Genomic DNA, 20,827 nt, shown 5'->3' with positions numbered 1-20,827 from the left:
AGCCCCATGACAGGAACTCCTTTTTATTTATTTATTTATTTTTTTGTTGATTTTTTAAAAAAATATTTTATTACTCAAATGAATTTATCACATCTGAGGTTGTATAATGATCATAACAATCTGATTTCACAGGATTTCCATCCCACATCCCAGGCACATCCCCCCACCCCCCAAACAGTCTCCTCCGGAGACCATAAGTTTTTCAATGTCTGTGAGTCAGCATCTGTTCTGCAAAGAAGTTCATTCTGTCCTTTTTTCAGATTCCACATGTCAGTGAAAGCATTTGATGTTGGTGTCTCATTGTATGGCTGACTTCACTTAGCATGATAGTTTCTATTGCAAAAAATGCTGGTATTTCATTCTTTTTAATGGCTGAGTAATATTCTATTGTGTGTATGTACCACATCTTCTTGATCCACTCCTCTGTCGATGGACATTTAGGTTGTTTCCATGTCTTGGCTATTGTAAATAGTGCTGCAATGAACATTGGAGTACATGTGTCTTTGTGAGTCGTGGTTTTCTCTGGGTAGATGCCCAGGAGTGGGATTGCTGGATCAAATGGTAGTTCTATGTTTAGTTTTCTGAGGCATCTCCATACTGCTTTCCACAGGGGTTGCACCAATTGACGATCCCACCAACAGTGTACTAGGGTTCCTTTTTCTCCACACCCTCTCTAGCACTTATTATTTGTAGACTTTTGGATGATGGCCATTCTGGCTGGTGTAAGGTGGTACCTCAGAGTGGTTTTGATTTGCATCTCTCTAATAATGAGTGATGTTGAACATCTTTTCATGCGTTTTTTGGCCATCTGTATGTCTTCTTTGGAAAACTGTCTGTTTAGATCTTCCGCCCATTTTTTGATGGGGTTGTTTTTTTTTTTTTTTTTTTTTGGTATGGAGCTGCAGAAGTTGTTTATAAATTTTGGAGATTAATCCCTTGTCAGTCGATTCATTTGTGAAGATTTTCTCCCATTCTGTGGGTTGTCTTTTTGTGTTGTTTAGGGTTTCCTTTGCTGTGCAGAAACTTTTAAGTTTGATTAGGTCTCATTTGTTTTATTTTTGTTTTTGTTGTCAATACTCTGATAGGTGGATCTGATAAGATGTTGCTGTTGTTTATGTCAGAGAGTGTTTGGCCTATGTTTTCCTCTAGAAGTTTGATAGTGTCTGGTCTTATATCTAGGTCTTTAGTCCATTTTGAGTTTGTTTTTGTGTATGGTGTTAGAAAGTGTTCTAATTTCATTCTTTTCCATGTGGCTGTCCAGTTTTCCCAGCACCACTTATTGAACAAGCTGTCCTTTCTCCATTGTATATTCTTGCCTCCTTTGTCATAGATTAGTTGGCTGTAGGTGCGTGGGTTTAATTCTGGGCTTTCTATCCTGTTCCACTGATCTATATTTCTATCTTTGTGCCAGTACCATGCGGTTTTGATGACTGTTGCTTTGTAGTATAGTCTGAAGTCCGGGAGCCTGATTCCTCCAGCTCTATTTTTCTTTTTCAGGATGTCTTTGGCTATTCTGAGTCTTTTGTGCTTCCACACAAACTTTAAAATATTTTGTTCCAGTTCTGTGAAAAATGTCCTTGGTAGTTTGATAGGGATTGCATTGAATCTGTAGATTGCCTTAGGTAGTATAGTCATTTTGATAATATTAACTCTTCCAATCCACGAGCATGGTATATCTTTCCACCTATTTGTGTCATCTTTGATTTCTTTCATCAGTGGCTTATAGTTTTCAGAGTATAGGTCTTTTGTCTCTTTAGGTAGGGTTACTCCTAGGTATTTTATTCTTTTGGATGCGATGGTAAATGGGATTGCTTCCCTAATTTCCTTTTCTGCTCTTTCATTGTTAGTATATAGAAATGCCATCAATTTCTGTGTATTGATTTTGTATCCTGCGACTTTGCCAAAGTCGTGGATGAGCTTTAACAGTTTTCTGGTAGAGTCTTTAGGATTCTCTAGGTATAGTATCATGTCATCTGCAGATAGCGATAGTTTTACTTCTTCCTTTCCAATTTGGATTCCTTTTATCTCTTTTACTTCTCTGATTGCTGTGGCTAGGACTTCCAGAACTATGTTGAAGAGTAGTGGCGAGAGCGGACATCCTTGTCTTGTTCCTGATCTCAGCGGGAATTCTTTCAGCTTTTCACCATTGAGAATGACGTTCGCTGTGGGTTTGTCATATATGGCCTTTATCATGTTGAGGTAGTTTCCCGTTATGCCCACTTTCTGAAGGGTTTTTATCAGAAATGGGTGTTGGATTTTGTCAAAGGCGTTTTCCACGTCTATTGAGAGGATCATATGGTTTTTATTCTTCAGTTTGTTAATGTGGTGTATCACACTGATGGATTTGTGGATATTGAAGAACCCTTGCATCCCTGGGATAAATCCCACTTGATCATGATGTACAATCCTTCTAATGTATTGTTGGATGCGGTTTGCTAGTATTTTGTTGAGGATTTTTGCATTGATGTTCATCAGTGAAATTGGCCTGTAGTTTTTTTTGTGGAGTCTTTGTCTGGTTTTGGTACCAGGGTGATGGTGGCCTCATAGAATGAGTTTGGGAGTATCCCTTCTTCTGCAATTTTTTGAAATAGTTTCAGAAGGAGAGGTGTTAGCTCTTCTCTAAATGTTTGATAGAATTCACCTGTGAATTTGTTGATTTATTTTTTAAAGTTCATTTAAAAGGAGGACATTTTACCATCGTCATCTTCTTAAGATTTCCATGGATTTTCGAGGATCAAACACTTTCTTGGCTGATGACTTGTTTTTGATAGGATGTTTTTTACTTTAGCTTATTTTCAGCTTCTAAGGACACATGGGAATTTCTGAGAAATAGGATGAAAATTTAAATAGCAAGGCCCTGGATTGTAATTCACTACATTAAACTTCAGTAAATTTTGTCACCACTCTTATTCCATCCTTGCACATATGCACTCACAACCCCTGCCAGGCTACTGTACTGTAAAAACGGTACCACGTTTAGATGAAATGCATGCCAGCTTAACTTGTGGAAACAGTTCTGTTATTATTTTGAAAGCCTGTTATTTGGATTATCTTTACTTCCTGTATATATTTCTTCCTTTCTTTGGCTGCACCTGTGGCATATGGAAGTTCCTGGGCGAGGGGTCGAATCAAAGGTGCAGCTGCCGGCCTTCATCACAGCCACAGCAGTGCAGGATCCGAGCCACATCTGTGACCTACACCTCAGCTTGCAGCAATGCCGGATCCTTAACCCATTTAGCGAGGCCAAGGATCAAACCCACATCCTCATGGAGATTCCTAAGCCAGGTTCTTCATCCGCTGAGCCACAACAGGAACTCCTATTTTTTTCTTTCTTTAATTAACAGCTTTATTGAGATAGAATTCACAGATCGTACAGTTCACCTATGTAAAGTGTACAGCTCGCTGGTTTTTAGTATATTCAGTGCTGTGCAGCCACCACTAAGTCCTGAACACTTTCATCTCCCTGAAAACAATCCCATACCCATAAACACTCCCTCCCCATTCCATGCTCCCCCATCCCCAGGCATCTACTCAATCTGCTTTCTGCCTCTACATCTCCCTACTCTGGACTTTTCATACTGTCTGGACTCATTTGTGTATGGCTTCTTTTGTGTAGCATCATGTTTTCAAGTCACAGCCATGTCACTGTATATTAGAACTTCATTTTTTTTTCATTGCCTGCTAATATTCATTATATGGATATAGCACATTTTACACATCCATTTAACAGTTGATGGACATGTGGATTTTTCCACTTTTTGGCTATTATCAATGTTGCTATGAACATTTGTGTATGTGGACATATGTATTTCATTTCTCTTGGTTGTATACCTTGGTGTGGAATTGCTGGACCCTGTAGTAACTCTATTTATCCTTTTGAAGAACGGCCAGACTGTTTTCCATAAATGCACCATTTCACATTCCTACCAGCAATAAACAAGGGTTCTGGCTGGTCCACATCATTGTCAACACTTGTTGGCTGTATTTTTACTGTAGTCATCCCAGTGCATGTGAAGTGGTATAACACTGATACACATTTCCCTGATGGCGAGCTTGTGTACATTTCTTATATCACGAAATCATGCTTGGTAGAAGAAGAACTGGATACTAGATGACTATGTGTTAGGTTGTTGTATTACTTATGTCCTTCGGAAGAGAATCATGGTATTGAAAGGCTTCCTGACATGTCCCTAAAATGAGCCACAGCAAGAGCTAACACTTGAGTGCCAAGTACCAGGCTCTAGGCTGAGGGCTTAACAACATAGCTCTCATTCAGTTACTTATTATTATTATTATTATTATTGGCTACACCCTCAGCATACGGAAGTTTCTGGGTCAGGGATGGAATCCAAGCTGCAGCTGCGACCTACACCACAGCTGTGGTGATACCAGATCCTTAAGCCACTGCACCAGGCTTGGGATCAAACCTATGCCGCGACAAGGCCAGATCCTTAACCTGCTGTGCCACAGCAGGAAGTCCTCATGTTTTATTATTAATAGAGAAACATAACTTTCTAGAAAAAGTTATTCAAATAATGCACAGTAAGGTTTTTCTTCTTTGTTTTCCAGAGGATGCCCCCTTTAGAGTCTTGTTCATATTCAGTAGGGACTTAATGAATGAATAAAATTTGGCAAAGTATTAGTGATAAAAGTAGTTGAAATAACCCATGTGACCAGTTTCCTTTCAATTTCTTAGTGGGTCTACATTACTACTCTCTCTAACTAAAACAATCTTTCCTTCTTTCTATAGAAGTCCTTGGATGAGGATGATCTGGGTCCTAAAAGGATCGCTGCCCTGCAGAAGGAAGCCCAAGAATGGACCAGACGTGCTGAAGAAGCTGTAGTGTCTATTCAGGATATTACAGTGAACTATTTTGAAGAAACAGTAGAAGCATTAGCAGGTAATAATTTAAAACGCTGTACTAAAATACATGGAATTTTCATTTTTTTCAAAAAACTTTGAAGGAGTTCCCATTGTGACTCAGCAGTAGCAAAACTGACTAGTATCCACGAGGACACCGGTTCGATCCCTGGCCTTGCTCAGTGGGTTGTTGCTATGAGCTGTGGTGTAGGTCAACAGATGAGGTTTGAATATGGCATTGCTGTGGCCATGGCATAGGCTGGCAGCTGCAGCTCCAATTCAGCCCTTAGCCTGGGAACTTCCATATGCCACAGGTATGGCCGTAAAAAGCAAAAAAAAAAAAAAAAAACCCAAAACGCAAAAACTGAGTGCTTCTTAAGTACCAGATACTCTATTTTCTAGGTATTGGGGATTCAATAGAAGGATAAGCATGAACAGACACTGTACAGCCAAGTGAGATTATATATAATCTTAATTACTATTGTAATAATATATTTTATAATTATAAATATTTAATTATATAAGTATTATATAATTATATAATCTTAATGATATGTTCATTCACTCACATGGAAATTGGCAGTGGCAACAAGTCACAAAGAAGAGCAGCAGGGCTCTGAGAGCCAACGAGAGAGAAATGAGGCTCCAGCAGGGTGTCAGGGAAGTCCTCTGAGACTCGGCCCTTGCCCTGGCATCTGAAGAGTAAATGGAAGCCGAGAGAGCAAAAGAGTGAAGGAGTGTTCCAGGCAGGAGAGGAGCCTTTCCGAGGCCCTCTGGTTTGAGCAGCTTACGGAAAGCCCACGGGCTGGCACATGGTACAGGCATGCCCCATTTGGCTGCACTGCATTATTGCACTTCGCAGGCATTATGTTTTTCACAAATTGAAGGTCTGTGACTATCCTACATTGAGCAAGTCTATTACAAAGTAGCAAGTGCAGTTTTTCCAGCAGCACTGGCTCGCTTCATGTCTTTGTCATGATTTGGTAATTCTCATATTTCATACTTTCCCATTATTACTATATTTTTATGGCAAGCTGCGATTAGTGATCTTTTGTTATTCAAAATGATATGTTATTCCAAAAATGCTGTTTAGACATAGTGCTATTGCACACTTACTAGACCGCAGTATAGTGTAAACATCATTTTTATATGCAACAGGGAACCAAAAAATTCACATGACCCGCTTTATTATAATGCTTGCTTTATTGTGGTGGTCTGGAACTCAACCTGCATGCTCTCCCTTGTGCGTCCGTATGGATAATGCAGTGTGGGACAGGCTGGTGAGATGGGCAGGGATGGGACCATGGGGTCCTGGGCGCTGGGGTGAGGGACTTGTGTGTTATCCAAAATCATTGCTGATAGCAGCCTCAAGTAGAAATAACTTATTGTCAAATTATAGCAATTCACAAAATGGAATACCATTTAGCTATTTAGCATGATTCTCTGTATCTGTCTTTATGAATGGCAAGAGTTCCATGATATATTCAATGAAATAAAAACAAGACATAAAGCAGAATGATGACCTGGTGGGGTTTGGGGTTTCTGGTTTTTTTTGTCGCAGTGGCGGGAGTCAGCCAAACTCTCTATATCACCCAGTCTGTCTAGTAGAGACAGAAACAGTCTAGAAGCATATGCACCAAAATGTACAAAGCAATTGCTTTAAGTGAGATTCCTGGTTTATTGTTTTCTTATTTTTAAAATGAAGTATCTAGGGGTTCCTGATGTGCTGCGGTGGAAACGAATCTGACTAGTATCCATGAGGATGCAGGTTCAATCCCTGGCCTCGCTCAGTGGGTCAGGGATCTGGAGTTGCCATGAGCTGTGTTGTAGGTCACAGACACAACTTGAATCTGGCGTTGCTGTGGCTGTGGTGTAGGCCAGCAGCTGTGGCTTCAATTCAGCCCCTAGCCTGGGAACTTCCATATGCCATGGTGTGGCCCTAAAAGCAAAAAAAAAAAAAAAAAATGTATCTAAAATTTTATACCAGTGGTCATGTATTATTTTTGTGACAGTAAAAAGCCACTAAAATACAACCATTTTTCTTTTTAAAAAGATGTTTTACAGGTAATATGGGAGGCAATAAAGAATTAGTCCAGGATATATTTTTCTCTTTAATGAGTTGTAATTGTTTTATTTTATTAATTACAATCCAACAGGAATGCAGAAACAAATGGCACAAGATGAGAAGAGATTTGGCCAGGCTGCTTGGGCCACAGCCACTCCCAGGTTAGAAAAACTCAAGCTGATGTTGGCTCGGGAGACACTGCAGCTCATGAGAGCTAAAGAGTTGTGTTTAAATCACAGAAGAGCTGAAATTCAGGGAAAGGTGAGGCAAAGATAAATGAAACTTTGTTTTAAAAATACTTGTATTTATTTTTAATTTTTTTTTTTTGTCTTTTTTTTTTTTTTTGTCTTTTGTCTTTTTAGGGCCGCACCCACGGCATATGGAGGTTCCCAGCCTAGGGGTCGAATCAGAGCTACAGCTGCCAGCCACAGCCACAGCCACAGCCACGCAGGATCTGAGCCACGTCTGCAACCTACACCACAGCTCATGGCAACACCGGATCCTTAACCCACTGAGCAAGGCCAGGGATTAAACCTGAGTCCTCATGGATCCTAGTCAGATTCGTTTCCGCTGAGCCACGACGGGAACTCCATAAAAAATACACTTTTATTTTAGGTAGCACCTTTCTTTCTAGGCACAGCAGTAGATGAGAATTTAGAGATTGTGGAAGGTTGGCCATGAAGTTTCCTTTTGGTCAAAATGTCTGAAATATTGTAGGATTCATTTGATGGTAACATTGAGCTCAGTCCTGAAGCAGGTAATGTATTTTAAAATCAGTCAAGCCATGTTTTCAGCACAGCTTTAGAATGATCAATGAGACGCTTCATCCTAGGATCTGCACTTAATTTTTTTTCCTATAACATTATGACTTTAAAACAGAAAACATAAGTACAGTGAGTGCCATTTATTTTTCTCAAAACCTAAGTCTTGTCATGTTTCAAGGATGAGATAAAATATTTGTGACAAATGTTGAAGGCATTTTTATTCCATTAACGTGAAATGGAAAAGTGTTTCTTTTCTATTTGCTTTTGTAATATTTGATACTACGTGAGGAATAGAAAATAATTTGAATGCTCATAAAGTTTGCCTTGAATGTACTAATTATTTTAACTTGCTCTTATTTTTTCCTGAAAACAAGATGGAAGATCTTCCAGAACAAGAAAGAAAAAAAAATGTGGTAGATGCATTAGAAATACAGTATTATGAAGTTCAATTAGAACTCTATGAGGTTAAATTTGAGATATTAAAATATGAAGAAATACTGCTTGTTACCCAGTTGGACTCTACTAAAAGACTCATAAAAGGTAAACTTTTTATTTATTTATTTATTTATTGGCCAAACCCAGAGTATGTGGAAGTTCCCAGGCCAGGGGTCCAACCCACACCACAGCAGTGACAATGCCAGATACCTAACAATGAGACCATCAGGAAACTCCAAAATTTATATTTAAGTGTATATATTAATATGTTTACACATTCAAGGACCTACAGACCACATTATCAGTTATCTTGTATATGGTCTAAAACATCTATTGAAATTTTCTAAACAAAGTTTCCCTTCCATATTTTTATTATTCAAATAATATATTCATTGGTAAACACACAGCAAAGCAGAGGAAAACTCGTATTACCCCAGTTCTGTTATCTAGAGATATTTAAGCTCTATAGCTTTGTAGCCTTTTTTTGGTATGCTGATGTTTATAAATAAATATCTATTGATTTTTTTTAAATCCCAAACTGTATATCCTGTACAGTAACCTCTTTTTTATTTAATACGTAATAATCATCTTTTCATTTCAGTGAGTAATAAAAACCACAGACATTTTAATGGCTGCATAGTATTCCATTATATGGATAGCCTGGGATTTCTAGTTTTTCACTGTTGTGAATAGCAGTATAGTCAAGAACCTTCCTTTACACATGTCTTTGGGTACAGGATAGATTATTTCTTTGGAATAAATTTCTAAAGATGGAATCAGGTCAAGGACATGATTTTACGTTTTGACACATACCTGTTGACACTACAGCCATAATGTGATAGACATTTCTGAACTTTTTTTTTTTTTTTTTTGTCTTTTTGCCATTTCTTGGGCCGCTCCCGCGGCATATGGAGGTTCCCAGGCTAGGAGTCTAATCAGAGCTGTAGCCGCCAGCCTGCACCAGAGCTACAGCAATGCGGGATCCGAGCCACGTCTGCGACCTACACCACAGCTCATGGCAACGCCAGATCGTTAACCCACTGAGCGAGGCCAGGGATGGAACCTGAAACCTCATGGTTCCTAGTCAGATTCATCAACCACTGCGCCACTACAGGAACTCCGATATTTCTCAACTCTTAATATCTTCTGATTTCTAAAGTTCATACTACATGTCTCTCTAGATAGGTTGTATAAAATGACACTCCCATCAGCAGATTATGAAAATATGTTTCCCTGTACTTATTCATTTAAATTCTTGACTATTTGATAGGGGGGGAAAATGGCATCTTCTAATTTTCATTTATTTGATTACAAGTGATGTTGAAGCAGTTTTGTGTGTTTACGGGCCATTGCACTTCTTTTATTCACTGCCTGCTCATGGTCTTTGCCCATTTTTCATTGGAACATTCCCTTTCTATATTAGAGATATTATTGTTATCTGTCATGAGCTGCAAATAATTTCTCTTGTTGTTTGCTTTTTCTTGTCTTGTAGAATTTTTTTTTTTTTTTTTTTTTTTTTTTGTCTTTTTGCGATTTCTTGGCCGCTCCCACGGCATATGGAAGTTCCCAGGCTAGGGGTCCAATGGGAGCTGTAGCTGCTGCCTACACCACAGCCATAGCAATGCAGGATCTGAGCCAAGTCTGCAACCTACACCACAGTCCATGGCAATGCCAGATCCTTAACCCACTGAGCAAGGGCAGGGATCGAACCCGCAACCTCATGGTTCCTAGTCAGATTTGATAACCACTGAGCCTCGACGGGAACTCCAGAAATATTTAATTTTTATGACATCACTTCTATCAGTCTTTGTGCTTTGGTGTTACACTTCCTTATCCCACGATTGTAACAGTATTGTGTTTTGTTTTAGTATTTTTTTTATGATTTTGATCTTAAAAACATTTAGTTCTTTCATACAGGTGAAATTTATTTTCATGTGGGTAGGAATCTTTTCCCCCCAAATTGTTAGCAGTCCCAATCCACTGATTTTAAAAATATTTCCCCCATTGCTTTGATTTGTTACCTGTCTCATACCCAGAATTATCATATTTATTTTGATCTATTTATGAACTGTTATTTTCATTGATTTGTGAGTGGCTTCTGGTGCAGGTATCATGCCATTCCTATCACTGTACCTTAAAGGTACTTTTTTTTTTTTTTTTTGCTTTTTAGGGCCGCACCTGCAGCATGTGGAGGTTCCCAGGCTAAGGGTCAAATCTGAGGTACATTTTAATATCTGATGAAGCAAGTATTTCCTTCATTATTCTACTTTGCCATAAGTTTTCTGACCTTTCTCACTCCTTTATTCTTCCAGATGAACTCTAGAATCATTTTGACAAGTTCAGTACAAAAAACCAGAAACTCGAAATTTTTATTGGAATTGTGCTTAAAGTTAGTGGTTAATTTGGGGAGAATTGCCATCCAAGAACATGGTATGTCTCTCCATTCACTTAAGTGGTTTTTTTTCCCCCCTAAGTTTCCTCCAAGTTTAAAACTTTTCTTCATGTAGATCCTGAACATTTAATTTAGTCCTAGGTATTCAAAAAAAATTTTTTTAAGTAGTTTCAGGTTATAAGCCTTTTGCATATTTAGGGAAAAAAATGTATTAGAAAAAAGTTAATCTCGAAGGATGCATGCCACAACTGTTCATGTTTTTCCTCTGGGAATAAGACTCCAAAGAACTGGTGAGAGAGGAAGAAAATTTCACTTTTTATTTTGTGTACTGCTTGAATTGTTAGGGCTCGAGGTGTTACAATTAGCATGTTGTTTTAAAAAAAAGTCCATATGTAATCAGGATTAAATATTGCTGAGGCACCTTAATGATACATTGCTGATAGAAGGGAAGCTGACTTTCTGGAGGAGGGTGATTTGATAGTCCTCGAGAGCCTTAAATATTCATCTGGTAAGGAAGTAGTAAAGAATGAACACAAAGGTTTATATTCAGAGATGTTCATCACAGTGAAATCAGTAATAATGGAACACTGGAACGTACTAACAGAGGGCACGTAAATTCAACAATACTGTGTTGCCATTAAAATTCCATTACATGGAAGATTTTTTCTGAGAACTCTGTTGACATGAGTAGCTATAAAGGTGTGTGTGTGTCTGTGTACATATACATACATACATACAGACGTTAGTCACAGTTCTCTCTGGGTAATGGGAATATAAGGATCTTTAATTTTCCTTACATTAAAAAAATTATGCATTACTTTTGAACACACCATTTTTTAAAAAATCATTGTTTCTAGCAGAAAGGCAGATATCATATGATATCACTTGTATGTGAAATCTAAAATATGACACAAATGAATACATCTACAAAAAGAAACAGACTCAACAGATGTAGAGGACAGACTTGTTGCCAAGGGGGAGGAGGTGGGGCGGGGGGGCGGGGAGAATTGGGAGTTTGGGATTAGCAGGTGCAAACTATATGATGGATAAACAACAAGGTCCTGCTGTATAGCACAGGGAACTATAGTCCATATCCTGTGGCAAATTATAATGGAAAAGAATGTGAAAGAGAATATACATACATACATACATATATATATATATATAACTGAATCACTTTGCTGGACAGCAGAAATTAACACAACATGGTGAATCAACTCTACTTCAGTAAACATTTTAAAAATCATTGTTCCTAGGGAGTATCCATTGTGGTGCAGTGGAAACAAACCTGACTAGCTAGTATCCATGAGGACATGGGTTCGATCCCCGGCCTCGCTCAGTGGGTCGAGAATCTGGTGCATGGCTGTGGCTGTGGCTGTGGTGAAGATCGGCAGCTGTAGCTCTGATCAGACCCCCCAGCCTGGGAACTTCCATATGCTGCAGGTGTGGCCCTAAAAAGAGAAAAAGGAAAAATAAAAATCACTGTTTCTAGATAAACAGGATGAAGTTGTCTACTATGATTCGTGTGAAAGTCCGGAGGAACTTAAAGTCATTGATCACGTCCTGGGACTGCGGGAGGAGAACTTGGAGGTGAAGGAACTCCGCCGGCAGTGCCAGCAGCTGGAATCTAAACGGGGCAGGATCTGTGCCAGAAGAGCCTGTCTCAGGAGCAGAAGGGTAGGAGCCCAGGGCAGCCCTCCTTGCTTACCCCTCTGGGCTTTTCTTTGATGAAAGATAGAGGTCTTGAAAAGAAGTCATTAATTGTGTGTGTGTTTCTGTAGATACCAGGGGCTACGATGGAAGTGTATTTATTTATTTATTTATTTATTTATTTTGTCTTTTGTCTCTTTTTGTTGTTGTTGTTGTTGTTGTTGTTGTTGTTGCTGCTATTTCTTGGGCCGCTCCGGCGGCATATGGAGGTTCCCAGGCTAGGGGTCCAATCAGAGCTGTAGCCACCGGCCTACGCCAGAGCCACAGCAACGCGGGATCCGAGCCGTGTCTGCGACCTACACCGCAGCTCACGGCAACGCCGGATCCTTAACCCATTGAGCAAGGGCAGGGACCGAACCCGCAACCTCATGGTTCCTAGTCGGATTCGTTAACCACTGCGCCACGACGGGAACTCCGGAAGTGTATTTAAATTGTTCTTCTTCAGAAGATTCTTTTTCCTTCTGAGTTTAAGCATTTACCATAATCTTTAGATTTTCATTAATTCTTTCAACAACTGTTTACTGAATGCCTGTTACATAGGTATTTTCAAAACCACAATAGGTAGAAACTTCTAATCTGAATACATGCTAAAATTGTATTGTAAATTGTCGATTATAAAATGTTAGAGATAATACTCAGCTTATCTCAATCCTTGTATTTGGTGAGTGGTTTTTCTCCTTAATTTTTGGAAACTCCATGATTACATAAGAAGGTAACATACTAAAATGGGTAAGCATAACTGTGATAGAGTTTTTAACATAATTTTTCAGGTATTGTATGTCGATTTGTTTATGGTAATATTTAGAACATGGGAAATGTGTTTAACACAACTGCTTTGAGAAGTTCCCCTTCTGGTACAGTGAAAAAGAATCCGATTAGTATCCATAAGGACGTGGGTTCGATCCCTGGCCTTGCTCAGTGGGTTAAGAATCCAATGTTGCCGTGAGCTGTGGTATAGGTCACAGATGAGGCTAAGGATCCTGCGTTGCTGTGGCTGTGGTGTAGGCTGGCAGCTGTAGCTCTGATTCACCCCTAGGCTGGGAGCCTCCATATGCCATGGGTGCGGCCCTAAAAAGCAATAAAAATAAAAATGAAACAACTGTACTGAGGAACTCCTGCTGTGGCACAGCTGGTTAGAGATCCTGCAAGGTCTCTGGAGTGGCTAGAGTTGCTACTGAGGCACAGGTTCAATCCCCGGCCAGGCGCAATGGGTTAAAAGGATTTGGTGTTGCTGTAGCTGTGGCATAGGTCACTGGCCTGGGAACTTTCAGTGCCACCAGTGTGGCCATATAAACAAACAAGGAAACTGCATTGAAACATATTCTTAGGCTACATCCCACTTAAGAATGTGGAGCTGCCTGTGTATCGTCTCATTTCCACTTAGTTGGAGGGTTTGCGTTTTCACCTCTCTGCAAGCACTACATGCCAGCTGCAGCTCTCCTGACTGGGGACAGGGGACCCTTGTAAGCACCCCATCAGCCCATATAACATGACAGAGGAGGTGGACCCACTGAGCCACACTAATGCCTATTAATAAATGCCTTATACTAGAGCCCAGGTGCAGTGCTTTTTGTTCTTTTAACCTTTTATGCTGTAGCCCATGCTAACATTAAAAACCTTTGTAGTGTTCAGTTTATAACCATGTAAAAATCAGATCTATGAAACTGTATTATTCCACCAGGATCAATGCAAAGAAAATCATCGACTGAGACTGCAACAGGCTGAAGAAAGTATAAAATATTTTCATCAGCATCACAGTGTCCAGAGGGTGAGTGGTTGAAGAAAAATGTTTTCTATTTGCAGAACGTGACCCACTGGCTTAAGTTTGTGCTCCCCTGGCCCGTCAGCCTCCGTCCCGGGGGGAATGCTAGAGTCCAGCCCTGCAGACCGGTGGGGAGCAGGTCAGGTTATGGTCCCTCTCTTTCTCAAGACGCTTGAGAAATTTACAAGTGTATCTTTGCTTAAACATAGAAAAGAGACAACAAAAAAGAAGAGGAGCAAAAGAAAAAAGAGTGGATAAATCAAGAACGCCAGAAGACACTCCAACGATTGAGAGCCTTTAAGGAGGTGAGTTCCAGAGGTAATCACTTCACCTCCATTTTCTGGAGAAATAAATGAAGATCACCCATGCCAAGAGAAATGTATAAAGGATTAGGAACAGATAATTTGGAACATAAAATGTTCCCCAAATGCCATTATTTGTAAGTAAAAAACAAAAATTACAGAATTCCCGATGTGGCTCAGTGGTAATGAACCCGACTAGTATGCATGAGGACATGGGTTTGATTCCTGGCCTTGCTCAGTGAGTTAAGGATCTGGTGTTGCCATGAGCTGTGGTGTAGGCTGTTGGCTACAGCTCCGATTCAACCTCCAGTCCTGGAACCTCCATATGCCGTGCGTGTGGCCTTAAAAAGCAAAAAAAAAAAAAAAAAAAAGTAACATTAAACTTGTTGAATATGAAACATAGAGCTGTTCTCTTCACACACCCTCAACACACACCTTCACACTGACTCAACCGCACCCGCCCAGAGATAATTCTGGGATGAGGCATTGGAGGTGTGCTGTGCGATTCCAGCAAGCAAAATCAGGGCCGCTGGAGTGAATACATCATGACCTGTCGAGTCATCTTGTCTTCTGATAGGCTTTCTACTCTGACCACTGCTGTACACTGGGCACTGGGCTAGACACTTACATTCATTCTCACTTGATTTTTTTTTTTTTTTTTTTTTTTGCCTTTTAATGGTCCCACTCACAGCATATGGAGGTTCCCAGGCTAGGGGTCTCATCGGAACTACAGCTGCCGGCCTGCGCCAGAGCCACAGCAACCCAGGATCTGAGCCATGTCTGAGACCTACACCCCAGCTCACGGCAACACTGGATCCTTAACTCACTAAGCGAGGCCAGGGATGGAACCCGAAACCTCACGGTTCCTAGTTGGATTCATTTCCACTGTGCCATGATGGGAACTCTGGTTCTCACTTAATTCTTAAGCAACCTTGTGAGATGTCATCACCACTACTTGAAAGATGAGTAACCAACTCTCAGAGGGCTGCACAGCTCAGCTGGGGATATACAGAGCCTGGTCTAATGTCAGAGCCAGAGCAGAGATGCTCCAACCCGGGCAGTCCAGCAGAAGTCCCGCTGGAGCATCTAAAAAATACTCATGCCCCACCTCTGAGATTCTAGTTGTCCCAGGTGTTGGCCACGGGTGTGATGGAAGTGGGAAGAGTGAACTGAAGGGGAGCTGCATGGACACCAGAGGGGGGAAGTAGATGGTGACGTGCTGGTCAACTGTCACCAGGTTAATTAGTGCAGTGGAGTCAGTGTTGGGGGGAAGGGATTCAGGGGATGCAAGACCGGCTCCAGAGCACTGAGCTGCTCAGAGCAGTGAGGGACCTTCAAACAGAGACAGTGTGTAGATGACAGACTCGGCTGCCTCAGTGCTCAACAGACAGGAGCAAGTTGACCTCAAATTGGTTTAAGTTTGCAGTTTTTTTGGTCCATGGAGGTATGGAGATTAGATCTTTGTAAGTTAGGTTTTTCTTTAGCAGATAATACCTGAGAGAGCAGAACTTTTGCAACTCACATGTTGTCTTTTTTTTTTTTTTTTTTTTTAGGGCCACACCTGCAGCATATGGAGGCTCCTAGGCTAGGGGTCCATTCGGAGCTGTAGCCGCCGGCCTACACCACAGCCACAGCAATGTGGGATCCGAGCTGCATCTTCGACCTACACCACAGCTCACAGCAACGCTGGATCCTTAACCCACTGAGAGAGGCCAGGGATGGAACCCTCATGCTCCAGGATACTAGTCGGGTTCGTTAACCACTGAGCCATTACTCTAAACCTAAAAATTAGAGAAACACCCATAATTCTGGTTTTAACTGTCACTTTGAAATCCACACTGCTGGCATCTTTCACAGATCTGAATACATGGTTTTACATTTGACACTAGGTCATCTGAATATTTTAAGGATGTTTCATAGATATTTTGTATATATAATGATTGTGATGACTGCGTAATAACTTTAAGTAAATGCACTATAATCTTTTTTTTTTTTAACTAACTTCCTATCATCTAACTTTGGTTTGATTTTTTCATACTAAAAATATGAATGTTTTCAAAATTCCCGTTATGGCTCAGCGGCTAACGAACCCGACTCGCATCCATGAGGACTCGAGCTCGACCCCTGGCCTCGCTCTGTGGGTTAAGGATCCAGCATTGCCATGAGTTGTGGTGTAGGTCACAGAGGCGGCTTGGATCCCACATTGCTGTGGCTGTGGTGTAGGCCAGCGTCTACAACTCCAGTCGGATCCCTAGCCTGGGAACCTCCACATGCCGCAGGTGCAGCCCTAAAAAGACAGAAAGATAAAAAATGAATATTTTCATCTGTATGTATCCTTTCATATATTTACTTTATTACAGAGAAAATGTTACCTGAAGGGATATGAATGCTTATTCCTTTATATACAGATTTAGGAGCAAGGGTGGTTGTGAAAAGTGAGAAGGGGCCACTTTGTGAATTAGAGCCACCCATTCACAGAAACTGCACTGTGAGTTTATAGAAGGCGTCACCGTTTCGATGGTTTGCATTGGTGGCAAGCTTCTCACGACAGTTTCTCATTTTCAGAGATGTCCGGGTCGGACTGCAGTCAAGGCCTCTCGCTCACAACCTGTGGCTCCACACCTGGCAGGTGGACTTCCCCAGCAGGTGTCCCCACCGCCTTCTCAGATGGCGGCAGTAATCCATCCGTCCTCTAGGAAAAGCACACGGGCTCCCTCGCCCCCAGTTAGTAACGTAACCCCAGAGGGTCAAGACTGTGCTGGAAACATCCCTGTCCAGATTTTTGTCCCAGTTGGTGACCAGACACACTTCAAACCCAGTGAGGAGCTGTCACTGCCTCCATCGCCTCTGCCTCCGCCACCGCCGCCACCACCACCACCACCACCGCCTCCACCCCTCCCTGCTCGGCCCTTTTCTTCTCAACCTGCAAATCATCGGGATTTCCACTTCAGGACTTCAGTGAGTGATGAGCAGCCACTTCCTCTTGTGTGTGAATCGCCCACTCAGAGCCTGCCTGGTTCCTCAGACAGTTTGAACTGCCCAGGTAATCCACGGGACTGTTGCTGCTCACCACGGGTGGTTGAGCGGTTCAGGCATTCTAGCTTCAGAAGCCGTCTTCAAATCAAAATCTCCAGAATTCTCCACAATCTTAAAATGTTCCAGTATTTGTTCCCTTAAGTATTGCTCTTTAGTTGTAGCAACTAAATCTGACTTTGATAAATGCTAATGCATCTTGAAGAAACATCTCTATACATTGAAAGGTTCCATGACTTGGGATCTCTGAGGCAGTTAAAGAATGGACCTAGTTCAGGTTCTTAAGACTCTTTGATTTCTGCCATTGGAACATGTTTCAGTGTTGCTTTGAAGTAAGCTTACTGTTGCATCTTTGAGTCCTTTACACAATGAAACTTTTGCTCTTTCCCCCCCCCCCTTTATGGCTGCACCTGCAGCATATGGAAGCTCCCAGGCTTAGGGGTAAAATCAGAGCTGTAGCTGCTGGTCTACCGTACACCCACAGCAACGTGGGATCCTTAACCCACTGATCAAGACCAGGGATGGAACCCATGTCCTCATGGATACTAGTCAGGTTTGTTAACCACTGAGCCACGGCGGGAATTCCTACACTTATTCTAAAGACTAGGCCTGAGTAACTCCACCTGGAACACGCAAGGAGACTGTGCTAGGTGATGTGACTTATGTAACGGTTCCAAACTGTGGTTCTGTTTAATGCATATTCTGGTTATTCTGAGTTCAAGGTTTCACTGTACCTAGAACAAATGAAAATGTCCACACTATTAGGTGGGGACCACAGGGTTTATAGCAAAACATCGTGTAAATGATAAAGTGAGGGCTCACGGGCCTGGGCCTAGCTGAGAGATGGGGTGTGGCAGGTCTCTGTGGGGCACCTGGTCAGCTCACACACACACTGCCTCACTTCACTGGAAAGAGGAAGACAGTGTGAATTGTGAATTAGCACCACAACATGCCCCTGACGGTGAAACTTGGTATCGTAAACACAGGTTACAGCCTAACATCCAAAGTGTTTTGTGGCGTTCCCGTCGTGACTCAGTGGAAACGAATGCAACTAGGAACCATGAGGTTGCCGGGTTTGATCCCCGGCCTCGCTCAGTGGGTTAAGGATCCGGTGTTGCCGTGAGCTGTGGTGTAGGTTGTAGACGTGGCTCGGGGCTGTGGCGTATGGGCGGCTGTAGCTCCCATTCGACCCCTAGCGCGGGAACCTCCATGTGCTCTGGGAGCAGCCCCTGAAAAGCCAAAAAAAAAAAAGCCTTTCAGTCCAACTCAGAAATGACTATTCACCTTGAAGCCTCACCCGGGAGTTCTCTCGGTTAGTGGCCAGTCACCCCTGTCTCCAGCAGGTGGTCATGGATTCTACCCGTTCACGGGTACGTGCCAAAGTGAAAAATAGCTTCTCCCCACCAAGCCTTAAAACTCTGATCTCCTTTGTGTTTTGGCAGCATTTCACACCCTCAAAAATAGAACACGTAAGTTACCTCAGGGTAATGTAGGTGGAATTAAACACACTGTATATGAAAGACGTGCAGACCCCCCCCCAATCAGGCTCACTGAGCTGCTGATTAAAGTTTGACTTTAAGCCTTTTCATGTGTGGAAACCTGCTCCCTTGGCTGTCACAGAACGAGTTAGCACTGATTAATCATCCAAGACTGGAGTTAGAGAAATACAGTGGGTACATTAAAACAGAAACTTTAAGTGGGAAGAGAAATGGAGGATGACAGTTTCAGACGTGTCAGGGCACCATGGCTTGGATCACTAACACCCAGGTATTGAGAACTATCTTCAAGGTCACACGAAAAGATGCCAACACCTGTATCTTGAAAAACAGCCATGCCAACAGAAAGCGTACTGGCCTATTTGTCTTTTAGGGCCGCACCTGAGGCTTATAGAGGTTCCCAGGCTAGGGGTCGAATCAGAGCTACAGCTGCCAACCTACACCACAGCCACAGTAACACGAGATCTGAGCCACATCTGCAACCTACACTACAGCTCACAGCAATGCCAGATCCTTAACCCACTGAGTGAGGCCAGGGATCGAACCCTCATCCTCATGGATCCTACTTGGGTTCATTACCGCTGAGCCACGACAGGAACTCCAAGGTGTACTGACTTTTGAGTGTGCCTGTGAGTTGCCATGGATTTGAGGAAACAAAAAGGAAATTAAGTGGTGGAGGTAAACTATAGGCGATTAAACGACCCTGGATTCAAACAGGGAGCTGCGGGCCCACCTTTCCAGCTGGTAATCACGGCACCTGTTCAGTGGAATGAGGATGATATGTTTAAATCAGGGCGTTACCCGACGGGTGACCTCACACCTTTGGGGGATGCAAAAATGTCTCGACATCCCCGGGAGAGAGAATGATCTTGACTCCTTGCTCTGTTGGCTCCTTTTCAGGCTCGATGGACCAAGTGCTGGCCTCCTTACGGCACGGCAGAGCCCCCCTCCGGAAGGTGCAGGCGCCCACTCTGCCCCCTCCCCACACCTCAGTCAATGAGCACATTCTGGCCGCCATAAGGCAGGGGGTCAAGCTGAAGAAGGTTCACCATGACCTTGGCCTGAGCCCCAGCAGGAAACCCACCAGCGACCTGGAGAGGAGCATCAAGGCGGCGCTCCAGAGAATCAAGCGCGTGTCCGCCGACTCGGAGGAGGAGGAGGACGAGGAGGAGGAGGATGAGCAGGGCCCCGGCGACTGGGACCATTAGCCCTCCTCCTCCTCCGGGGCCCCAGGCCTGTTCCAGAAAAGTGTGCCAACGGAATGCTGGCAGACTGGCCACACGGCACCCCGAAAGTGTGGCAGGGCTCAGTGTGAGACGCTGCAGCTTTATTTAGCGCTGTGGCTCTTAGCGTCAGGGATGGAGGGAGAGAGGCTGTGCCTTCACACAGCTGAGGACCCTTAGCGGGCACGGCTGGCCTGAGAAAATGGTAGTCACTGCTCACCATGGATAATCGAGACTCATTCCCTTATTCTGAAAAACGTTTACACTGCTGCGGAAAACAGCACTACTGACCGTGCCTCCCGAGCGTGTGCAGTGGTGTCCTCAGATTTAAAGGTTTAAATGTGAATGTTATTTTAATAATAGAATAAACTGCTTATAAGCAGGCCTTTAAATATTTTAAATGAAAATGTATTTTATGTATCAAGCACTATACAAACTCATAATAAAGAACTCTTTCTAATGTCACTCATGTGGAAATGAAACCTATGGCAACACAGCTGTCCCTGCCTTGGGACAGTTTTTGAAGTTTTCAGCTCCACGTTCATTTAAGCAAATACTCAGGGTAGAGGAATAGCAACTGAAGTCTCAGGCTGGAAATTGGTTCTCCTCCTTGCTTTGTGTTAAAAGTAGGAAAGGAGACGAGACCAATCCAAGGCAGGCTACCCGTTCCTCAAACTGTCCAAAGCAGCCCCACTGGCCAGATCATCCTCAGTCTTGCCTCGCCAGTCCTAGGTTTCCCCAGAACAGGATGAATCCATCCTCCTATGTTTCCAAAGAGAAGTTG

The 20,827-nt window shown here is 42.4% G+C and overlaps 1 protein-coding gene across 2 annotated transcripts in view; it reads left to right on the top strand.

The window, feature by feature from the left end:
* The window catches only part of WHAMM (WASP homolog associated with actin, golgi membranes and microtubules), a 31,431-nt gene extending 10,923 nt beyond the window's left edge, over positions 1 to 20,508 (top strand). For both annotated transcript variants that reach the window (XM_001927315.6, XM_084968517.1), the window contains exons 3-10: positions 4,751 to 4,901; positions 7,018 to 7,187; positions 8,065 to 8,230; positions 12,010 to 12,194; positions 13,909 to 13,995; positions 14,199 to 14,294; positions 16,857 to 17,334; positions 19,721 to 20,508. In XM_001927315.6, coding sequence (XP_001927350.1) covers positions 4,751 to 4,901; positions 7,018 to 7,187; positions 8,065 to 8,230; positions 12,010 to 12,194; positions 13,909 to 13,995; positions 14,199 to 14,294; positions 16,857 to 17,334; positions 19,721 to 20,028 — 1,641 coding nt within the window. In that variant the 3' untranslated portion in view covers positions 20,029 to 20,508. The remainder of the gene's footprint in view (positions 1 to 4,750; positions 4,902 to 7,017; positions 7,188 to 8,064; positions 8,231 to 12,009; positions 12,195 to 13,908; positions 13,996 to 14,198; positions 14,295 to 16,856; positions 17,335 to 19,720) is intronic.
* Positions 20,509 to 20,827: the final 319 nt, after the last annotated feature.

Source organism: Sus scrofa, chromosome 7 (genome assembly GCF_054392235.1).
Source record: "Sus scrofa isolate SSC_HxYL_T2T_F1_AM1 chromosome 7, Sscrofa_HxYL_maternal_Yorkshire_Landrace_v2.0, whole genome shotgun sequence".
Lineage (NCBI taxonomy): Eukaryota > Metazoa > Chordata > Mammalia > Artiodactyla > Suidae > Sus > Sus scrofa.
Note: the sequence above shows the minus strand (reverse complement) of the source record. Positions and strands in the feature narration are given on the sequence as shown.